The sequence below is a fragment of the Anomaloglossus baeobatrachus genome, chromosome 7, assembly GCF_048569485.1.
Source record: "Anomaloglossus baeobatrachus isolate aAnoBae1 chromosome 7, aAnoBae1.hap1, whole genome shotgun sequence".
NCBI classification, from domain to species: domain Eukaryota; kingdom Metazoa; phylum Chordata; class Amphibia; order Anura; family Aromobatidae; genus Anomaloglossus; species Anomaloglossus baeobatrachus.
Window position 1 is genome coordinate 299,970,291 of NC_134359.1, and position 12,122 is coordinate 299,982,412.

The window sequence follows — 12,122 nt, forward strand, 5'->3', positions numbered from 1 at the left end:
ATACAAGAATATAACTGCTATAATACTGCCCCTATATACAAGAATATAACTACTATAATACTGCCTCTATATACAAGAATATAACTACTATAATACTGCCTCTATATACAAGAATATAACTACTATAATACTGCTCCTATGTACAAGAATATAACTACTACAATACTGCCCCTATATACAAGAATATAACTGCTATAATACTGCCACTATGTACAAGAATATACTACTATAATACTGCCCCTATGTACAAGAATATAATTACTATAATACTGCCCCTATGTACAAGAATATAACTACTATAATACTGCCTCTATGTACAAGAATATAACTACTATAATACTGCCCCCTATATACAAGAATATAATACTATAATACTGCCCCTATATACAAGAATATAACTACTATAATACTGCTCCTATATACAAGAATATAACTACTATAATACTGCCTCTATATACAAGAATATAACTACTATAATACTGCCCCTATATACAAGAATATAACTACTATAATACTGCCCCTATATACAAGAATATAACTACTATAATACTGCCCCCTATATACAAGAATATAACTACTATAATACTGCCTCTATATACAAGAATATAACTGCTATAATACTGCCCCTATATACAAGAATATAACTACTATAATACTGCCCCTATATACAAGAATATAACTACTATAATACTGCCTCTATATACAAGAATATAACTACTATAATACTGCCTCTATATACAAGAATATAACTGCTATAATACTGCCCCTATATACAAGAATATAACTACTATAATACTGCCTCTATGTACAAGAATATAACTACTATAATACTGCCCCCTATGTACAAGAATATAATACTATAATACTGCCCCTATATACAAGAATATAACTACTATAATACTGCCCCTATGTACAAGAATATAACTACTATAATACTGCCCCCTATATACAAGAATATATCTACTATAATACTGCCCCTATGTACAAGAATATAACTACTATAATACTGCCCCTATGTACAAGAATATAACTACTATAATACTGCCCCCTATATACAAGAATATATCTACTATAATACTGCCCCTATGTACAAGAATATAACTACTATAATACTGCCCCCTATGTACAAGAATATAATACTATAATACTGCCCATTATATACAAGAATATAACTACTATAATACTGCCCCTATGTACAAGAATATAACTACTATAATACTGCCCCCTATATACAAGAATATATCTACTATAATACTGCCCCTATGTACAAGAATATAACTACTATAATACTGCCTCTATGTACAAGAATATAACTACTATAATACTGCCCCCTATATACAAGAATATAATACTATAATACTGCCCCTATATACAAGAATATAACTACTATAATACTGCTCCTATATACAAGAATATAACTACTATAATACTGCCTCTATATACAAGAATATAACTACTATAATACTGCCTCTATATACAAGAATATAACTGCTATAATACTGCCCCTATATACAAGAATATAACTACTATAATACTGCCCCTATATACAAGAATATAACTACTATAATACTGCCTCTATATACAAGAATATAACTACTATAATACTGCCTCTATATACAAGAATATAACTGCTATAATACTGCCCCTATATACAAGAATATAACTACTATAATACTGCCTCTATATACAAGAATATAACTACTATAATACTGCCTCTATATACAAGAATATAACTACTATAATACTGCTCCTATGTACAAGAATATAACTACTACAATACTGCCCCTATATACAAGAATATAACTGCTATAATACTGCCACTATGTACAAGAATATACTACTATAATACTGCCCCTATGTACAAGAATATAATTACTATAATACTGCCCCTATGTACAAGAATATAACTACTATAATACTGCCCCCTATGTACAAGAATATAACTACTATAATACTGCCCCCTATATACAAGAATATAAGTACTATAATACTGCCCCTATGTACAAGAATATAACTACTATAATACTGCCCCTATGTACAAGAATATAAGTACTATAATACTGCCCCTATGTACAAGAATATAACTACTATAATACTGCCCCTATGTACAAGAATATAACTACTATAATACTGCCCCCTATGTACAAGAATATTTTATCTACTATAATACTGCCCCTATGTACAGGAATATAACTACTATAATACTGCTCCTATGTACAGGAATATAACTACTATAATACTGCCCCCTATGTACAAGAATATAACTACTATAATACTGCCCCTATGTACAGGAATATAACTACTATAATACTGCCCCCTATGTACAAGAATATAACTACTATAATACTGCCCCTATATACAGGAATATAACTACTATAATACTGCTCCTATATACAGGAATATAACTACTATAATACTGCCCCCTATATACAGGAATATAACTACTATAATACTGCTCCTATGTACAGGAATATAACTACTATAATACTGCCCCTATATACAGGAATATAACTACTATAATACTGCTCCTATGTACAGGAATATAACTACTATAATACTGCCCCCTATGTACAAGAATATAACTACTATAATACTGCCCCTATGTACAGGAATATAACTACTATAATACTGCCCCCTATGTACAAGAATATAACTACTATAATACTGCCCCTATGTACAGGAATATAATTACTATAATACTGCTCCTATGTACAGGAATATAACTACTATAATACTGCCCCTATATACAGGAATATAACTACTATAATACTGCTCCTATGTACAGGAATATAACTACTATAATACTGCCCCCTATGTACAAGAATATAACTACTATAATACTGCCCCTATGTACAGGAATATAACTACTATAATACTGCCCCCTATGTACAAGAATATAACTACTATAATACTGCCCCTATATACAGGAATATAACTACTATAATACTGCTCCTTTGTACAGGAATATAACTACTATAATACTGCCCCTATATACAAGAATATAACTACTATAATACTGCCCCCTATGTACAAGAATATAACTACTATAATATTGCCCCCTATGTACAAGAATATAACTACTATAATACTGCCCCTATGTACAGGAATATAACTACTATAATACTGCCCCATGTACAAGAATATAACTACTATAATACTGCCCCCTATATACAAGAATATAACTACTATAATACTGCCCCTATGTACAAGAATATAACTACTATAATACTGCCCCTATGTACAAGAATATAACTGCTATAATACTGCCCCTATGTACAAGAATATAACTACTATAATACTGCCCCCTATATACAAGAATATAACTACTATAATACTGCCCCTATGTACAAGAAAATAACTACTATAATACTGCCCCTATATACAAGAATATAACTACTATAATACTGCCCCTATATACAAGAATATAACTACTATAATACTGCCCCCTATGTACAGGAATATAACTACTATAATACTGCCCCTATGTACAGGAATATAACAACTATAATACTGCCCCCTATGTACAGGAATATAACTACTATAATACTGCCCTATGTACAAGAATATAACTACTATAATACTGCCCCTATGTACAAGAATATAACTACTATAATACTGCCCCTATATACAAGAATATAACTATAGTACTGCCCCTATGTACAAGAATATAACTACTATAATACTGCCCCTATGTACAAGAATATAACTACTATAATACTGCCCCTATATACAAGAATATAACTATAGTACTGCCCCTATGTACAAGAATATAACTACTATAATACTGCCCCTATGTACAAGAATATAACTACTATAATACTGCCCCTATATACAAGAATATAACTATAGTACTGCCCCTATGTACAAGAATATAACTACTATAATACTGCCCCTATGTACAAGAATATAACTACTATAATACTGCCCCTATATACAAGAATATAACTATAGTACTGCCCCTATGTACAAGAATATAACTACTATAATACTGCCCCCTATGTACAAGAATATAACTACTATAATACTGCCCCTATGTGCAGGAATATAACTACTATAATACTGCCCCTATATACAAGAATATAACTATAGTACTGCCCCTATGTACAAGAATATAACTACTATAATACTGCCCCCTATATACAAGAATATAACTACTATAATACTGCCCCTATATACAAGAATATAACTACTATAATACTGCCCCTATGTACAAGAATATAACTACTATAATACTGCCCCTATATACAAGAATATAACTATAGTACTGCCCCTATGTACAAGAATATAACTACTATAATACTGCCCCCTATGTACAAGAATATAACTACTATAATACTGCCCCTATGTACATGAATATAACTACTATAATACTGCCCCTATATACAAGAATATAACTACTATAATACTGCCCCTATGTACAAGAATATAACTACTATAATACTGCCCCCTATATACAAGAATATAACTACTATAATACTGCCCCTATATACAAGAATATAACTGCTATAATACTGCCCCTATATACAAGAATATAACTACTATAATACTGCCCCTATGTACAAGAATATAACTACTATAATACTGCCCCTATGTACAAGAATATAACTACTATAATACTGCCCCTATATACAAGAATATATCTACTATAATACTGCCCCTATATACAAGAATATAACTACTATAATACTGCCCCCTATGTACAAGAATATAACTACTATAATACTGCCCCCTATGTACAAGAATATAACTACTATAATACTGCCCCTATGTACAAGAATATAACTACTATAATACTGCCCCTATATACAAGAATATATCTACTATAATACTGCCCCTATATACAAGAATATAACTACTATAATACTGCCCCCTATGTACAAGAATATAACTACTATAATACTGCCCCCTATGTACAAGAATATAACTACTATAATACTGCTCCTATGTACAAGAATATAACTACTATAATACTGCTCCTATGTACAGGAATATAACTACTATAATACTGCCCCTATGTACAAGAATATAACTACTATAATACTGCTCCTATGTACAAGAATATAACTACTATAATACTGCCCCTATATACAAGAATATAACTACTATAATACTGCCCCCTATGTACAGGAATATAACTACTATAATACTGCCCCTATGTACACGAATATAACTACTATAATACTGCCCCTATGTACAGGAATATAACTACTATAATACTGCCCCTATATACAAGAACATAACTACTATAATACTGCCCCTATATACAGGAATATAACTACTATAATACTGCTCCTATATACAAGAATATAACTACTATAATACTGCCCCTATGTACAAGAATATAACTACTATAATACTGCCTCTATGTACAAGAATATAACTACTATAATACTGCCCCCTATGTATAAGAATATAACTACTATAATACTGCCCCCTATGTATAAGAATATAACTACTATAATACTGCCTCTATGTACAAGAATATAACTACTATAATACTGCCCCCTATGTATAAGAATATAATTACTATAATACTGCCTCTATGTACAAGAATATAACTACTATAATACTGCCCCCTATGTATAAGAATATAACTGCTATAATACTGCCTCTATGTACAAGAATATAACTACTATAATACTGCCCCCTATGTATAAGAATATAACTACTATAATACTGCCCCCTATGTATAAGAATATAACTACTATAATACTGCCCCCTATGTATAAGAATATAACTACTATAATACTGCCTCTATGTACAAGAATATAACTACTATAATACTGCCTCTATGTATAAGAATATAACTACTATAATACTGCCTCTATGTATAAGAATATAACTACTATAATACTGCCCCCTATGTATAAGAATATAACTACTATAATACTACCCCTATATACATGAATATAGCTACTATAATACTGCCCACTATGTACAAGAATATAGCTACTATAATACTGCCCCTATGTACAAGAATATAACTACTATAATAGTGCCTCTATGTACAAGAATATAACTACTATAATACTGCCCCTATGTACAAGAATATAACTGCTATAATACTGCCCCTATGTACAAGAATATAACTACTATAATACTGCCCCTATATACAAGAATATAACTACTATAATACTGCCCCTATATACAAGAATATAACTACTATAATACTGCCCCTATGTACAAGAATAGAAGAATTATTTGTAGCATCTGGGCTGAAATAATTATTGCATTTGCGTCGTTTTTCTCTACTTTTTTGTGTTTTTCATTTGCGTAGAATTTTTTTATATTCCCCTTTGTGCGCATGGTTTTACTTTCTAGATGTTTGCGGCCAATTTGTTAATTGATTTTTTTTTAAATGCCCCATTTTTTTCTCATCTGTTGTCCGGTCCCTTGCAGTGAAATACTCCCGGCATCTTGCGGAAGCTTTGAGACATTTTATAGGAATGTGCAACTTTCTGCGATAAAAAAGGCACAAAATAGGTTAAAAACAAAAATAAGGAGCATTTTGGTTTCTGCACAAAATTGATCCATAGGGTGGAATTTGAATCAATTTGTTGCAAAGAAAGTGAAAATGGTGAAACAATAACCGAGGAGAAGCAGCACTGTGCGTGGCCGGGTCTGCCGGACCGAGGAGAAGCAGCACTGTGCGTGGCCGGGTCTGTCTGGCTGAGGAGCAGCTCGCTGCAGCAGAAACCTTCCCTAATTGCCATGTATAAATGGAGAGAAAAGGCAAAAGTCTCATCTTTCTTAGCGAAGAAGCCAAGGATTAGGTTCACAAGAACGTGTTTACACAATGGACGCACAGAGACTGATGATAGGCAATGTGCTGCTGCACACACCGACCACGAAAGGATGAAATCACAGCAAGTGCTCATCTGGACCACCCTACAGACCGGACCACACTACAGACCGGACCACACTACAGACTGGACCACCCTACAGACCGGACCACGCTACAGACCGGACCACCCTACAGACCGGACCACGCTACAGACCGGACCACCCTACAGACCGGACCACGCTACAGACCGGACCACGCTACAGTCCGGACCATGCTACAGACCGGACCACCCTACAGACCGGACCACGCTACAGACCGGACCACGCTACAGACCGGACCACCCTACAGACCGGACCACGCTACAGACCGGACCACGCTACAGACCGGACCACCCTACAGACCGGACTACCCTACAGACTGGACCACCCTACAGACTGGACCACCCTACAGACCGGACCACACTACAGACCGGACCACCCTACAGACCGGACTACCCTACAGACCGGACTACTCTACAGACCAGACCACGCTACAGACCGGACCACGCTACAGACCGGACCAAACTACAGACCGGAACACCCTACAGACCGGACGACGCTACAGACCGGACCACACTACAGACCGGACCACGCTACAGACCGGACCAAACTACAGACCGGACCAAACTACAGACCGGAACACCCTACAGACCGGACCACACTACAGACCGGACCACGCTACAGACCGGACCAAACTAAAGACCGGACCACCCTACAGACCGGAACACCCTACAGACCGTACCACAATACAGACCGGACCACACTACAGACCGGACCACGCTACAGACCGGACCAAACTACAGACCGAACCACCCTACAGACCGGAACACCCTACAGACCGTACCACAATACAGAACGGACCACGCTACAGACCGGACCACTGCATGTGAATAGTTGGCGGCTCTATCACCCGTGCGCTGCATTATGAGACAGTGTGTGAAAGTCCAGCGCTAGGGTGAACGTTACCAAATACAAACAGAAGCCGGAGGTGAAGGACCCCGCTGCCTGTTACAGAGTTTACTCTGCTATAGGGATTGGCGTAAGCCAAAAGACGCCGTGTGCCCGCACCCGAGAGCTATTATATTAATCCGACAATCTGTAATGTCTGAGAAATGTCTTGTGTGGATTCGTAGAGCAGATTTGATGACTCTACTCCAAGACCTTCTAAGAAACCATAGTTGTTGCTCATTTCCTGGATTTGCTATGGCCTCTATATCGCTCTATATCCGTGCCCGGAGACTGCACTGCGCGGAAGACAAACGCTGACTCTGGGAGTTTCCCCGGAGCCACAGTTATAGAACCCCATTCACATTACAGACATCTGGCCATTGTCTGGAAAGTAGCTGCTGAAACTGTTCTGTAGCCAAGAATAATGGAACTTGACATCCATTATACTCGGGTACTCGAGTTGCGCCAATCTGAGCTTCCAACTGCTCGTTCCGAGTATTGAGGACGCAAGCATGGCAGTGCCCGCTCATCACTAGTTACCAGTACTGAGCACCCGAGCATGGTAGTGCCCGCTCATCACTAGTTACCAGTACTGAACACTCGAGCATGGCAGTGCCCGCTCATCACTAGTTACCAGTACTGAGCACCCGAGCATGGTAGTGCCCGCTCATCACTAGTTACCAGTACTGAGCACCCGAGCATGGTAGTGCCCGCTCATCACTAGTTACCAGTACTGAGCACCCGAGCATGGTAGTGCCCGCTCATCACTAGTTACCAGTACTGAGCACCTGAGCATGGTAGTGCCCGCTCATCACTAGTTACCAGTACTGAGCACCCGAGCATGGTAGTGCCCGCTCATCACTAGTTACCAGTACTGAGCACCCGAGCATGGTAGTGCCCGCACCTCACTAGTTACCAGTACTGAGCACCCGAGCATGGTAGTGCCCGCTCATCACTAGTTACCAGTACTGAGCACCCGAGCATGGTAGTGCCCGCTCATCACTAGTTACAAGTACTGAGCACCCGAGCATGGCAGTGCCCGCTCATCACTAGTTACCAGTACTGAGCACCCGAGCATGGTAGTGCCCGCTCATCACTAGTTACCAGTACTGAGCACCCGAGCATGGTAGTGCCCGCTCATCACTAGTTACCAGTACTGAGCACCTGAGCATGGTAGTGCCCGCACCTCACTAGTTACGAGTACTGAGCACCCGAGCATGGTAGTGCCCGCTCATCACTAGTTACCAGTACTGAGCACCCGAGCATGGTAGTGCCCGCTCATCACTAGTTACCAGTACTGAGCACCCGAGCATAGTAGTGCCCGCTCATCACTAGTTACCAGTACTGAGCACCCGAGCATGGTAGTGCCCGCTCATCACTAGTTACCAGTACTGAGCACCCGAGCATAGTAGTGCCCGCTCATCACTAGTTACCAGTACTGAGCACCTGAGCATGGTAGTGCCCGCTCATCCCTAGTTACCAGTACTGAGCACCCGAGCATGGTAGTGCTCGCTCATCACTAGTTACCAGTACTGAGCACCCGAGCATGGTAGTGCCCGCTCATCACTAGTTACCAGTACTGAGCACCCGAGCATAGTAGTGCCCGCTCATCACTAGTTACCAGTACTGAGCACCCGAGCATAGTAGTGCCCGCTCATCTCTAGTTACCAGTACTGAGCACCCGAGCATGGTAGTGCCCGCTCATCACTAGTTACCAGTACTGAGCACCTGAGCATGGTAGTGCCCGCACCTCACTAGTTACGAGTACTGAGCACCCGAGCATGGTAGTGCCCGCTCATCACTAGTTACCAGTACTGAGCACCTGAGCATGTTAGTGTCCGCTCATCACTAGATACCAGTACTGAGCACCGGAGCATGGTAGTGCCCGCTCATCACTAGTTACCAGTACTGAGCACCTGAGCATGTTAGTGTCCGCTCATCACTAGATACCAGTACTGAGCACCCGAGCATGGTAGTGCCCGCTCATCACTAGTTACCAGTACTGAGCACCTGAGCATGTTAGTGTCCGCTCATCACTAGATACCAGTACTGAGCACCCGAGCATGGTAGTGCCCGCTCATCACTAGTTACCAGTACTGAGCACCTGAGCATGTTAGTGTCCGCTCATCACTAGATACCAGTACTGAGCACCCGAGCATGGTAGTGCCCGCTCATCACTAGTTACCAGTACTGAGCACCCGAGCATGGTAGTGCCCGCTCATCACTAGTTACCAGTACTGAGCACCCGAGCATGGTAGTGCCCGCTCATCACTAGTTACCAGTACTGAGCACCCGAGCATGGTAGTGCCTGCTCATCACTAGTTACCAGTACTGAGCACCCGAGCATGGTAGTGCCCGCTCATCACTAGTTACCAGTACTGAGCACCCGAGCATGGTAGTGCCCGCTCATCACTAGTTACCAGTACTGAGCACCCGAGCATGGTAGTGCCCGCTCATCACTAGTTACCAGTACTGAGCACCCGAGCATGGTAGTGCCCGCTCATCACTAGTTACAAGTACTGAGCACCAGAGCATCGTAGTGCCTGCTCATCACTAGTTACCAGTACTGAGCACCCGAGCATGGTAGTGCCCGCTCATCACTAGTTACCAGTACTGAGCACCCGAGCATGGTAGTGCCCGCTCATCACTAGTTACCAGTACTGAGCACCCGAGCATGGTAGTGCCCGCTCATCACTAGTTACCAGTACTGAGCACCCGAGCATGGTAGTGCCTGCTCATCACTAGTTACCAGTACTGAGCACCCGAGCATGGTAGTGCCTGCTCATCACTAGTTACCAGTACTGAGCACGTGAGCATGGTAGTGCCCGCTCATCACTAGTTACCAGTACTGAGCACCGGAGCATGGTAGTGCCCGCTCATCACTAGTTACCAGTACTGAGCACCCGAGCATGGTAGTGCCCGCTCATCACTAGTTACCAGTACTGAGCACCCGAGCATGGTAGTGCTCACTCATCACTAGTTACCAGTACTGAGCACCCGAGCATGGTAGTGCCCGCTCATCCCTAGTTACCAGTACTGAGCACCCGAGCATGGTAGTGCCCGCTCATCCCTAGTTACCAGTACTGAGCACCCGAGCATGGTAGTGCCCGCTCATCCCTAGTTACCAGTACAGAGCACCCGAGCATGGTAGTGCCCGCTCATCACTAGTTACCAGAACTGAGCACCCGAGCATGGTAGTGCCCGCTCATCACTAGTTACCAGTACTGAGCACCCGAGCATGGTAGTGCCCGCTCATCACTAGATACCAGTACTGAGCACCCGAGCATGGTAGTGCCCGCTCATCACTAGTTACCAGTACTGAGCACCCGAGCATGGTAGTGCCCGCTCATCACTAGTTACCAGTACTGAGCACCCGAGCATGGTAGTGCCCGCTCATCACTAGTTACCAGTACTGAGCACCCGAGCATGGTAGTGCCCGCTCATCACTAGTTACATTATTTCTTTCCATCCTCCTCACCTCTCATGCTGCATTCCCAGATCTATCCAGACCTCACACCTCTTATAAAGGCTCCTCACCTATCTCCTAGGTTGAAAACATGGTCGATCGCCCTTCAATAAAAGTGGTGAGTGGGATGCCCACCCTGGAATCCTTTGCAGAAAATTGGGAGAATGTTCAGTGCTTCCAGGCCAGAGATGAGGACCTGCTGGTAGTTACCTATCCAAAATCAGGTGAGACCATTTTTTCCAGATATACTTGATATAGATTATGGTGTATGTGTGTGTATATATATATATATATATATATATGTATATGTATATATACACAGTATATATATATATATATATATATATATATATATATATGATGAAGGTAAGAAATCCCGAGGCACCGCCTGCTCCGCTATAGCCGTATGTTCAGCTGCTCCAACCCCAATAAGCCATGGAGGGGATCCTGGTGCAAACTCGAAGTGAAAGCCACGAATAATCCAGAGGAGAAAGAGAGTCGCACTCCATGAAGATCACCGTATCACTCCATCTTTATTTTAGAGAAACACGAGGTTACATGTCTGGACCCGTGGAAGCTAAGATCTAGCGAAACGTCATAGTCATCCGGCGTTGTATGGCATGTCTCACCCTCCCCACTGCATGTAACCTCGTGTTTCTCTAAAATAAAGATGGAGTGATACGTGATCTTCATGGAGTGCGACTCTCTTTCTCCTCTGGAATATATATATATATATATACTAGCTGTACTACTCGGCTTCGCCCGGGTTAATAACTGCTGTTCATAAGATAGAATGTATTAGCAAAAATGTATTCTGCACACAAAAATCACAAAGCAAATAGATATGTAATTATTAAAAGGCAAAAACTAAGCTAATAGAAGCATT

General features: G+C 40.6%; 1 protein-coding gene across 1 annotated transcript in view; it reads left to right on the top strand.

Annotated features, from left to right (window-relative positions):
• The window catches only part of LOC142245649 (sulfotransferase 1 family member D1-like), a 50,467-nt gene that overhangs the window by 17,717 nt on the left and 20,628 nt on the right, over positions 1-12,122 (top strand). The window contains exon 2 of the mRNA XM_075318545.1: positions 11,319-11,460. Coding sequence (XP_075174660.1) covers positions 11,328-11,460 — 133 coding nt within the window. The 5' untranslated portion in view covers positions 11,319-11,327. The remainder of the gene's footprint in view (positions 1-11,318; positions 11,461-12,122) is intronic.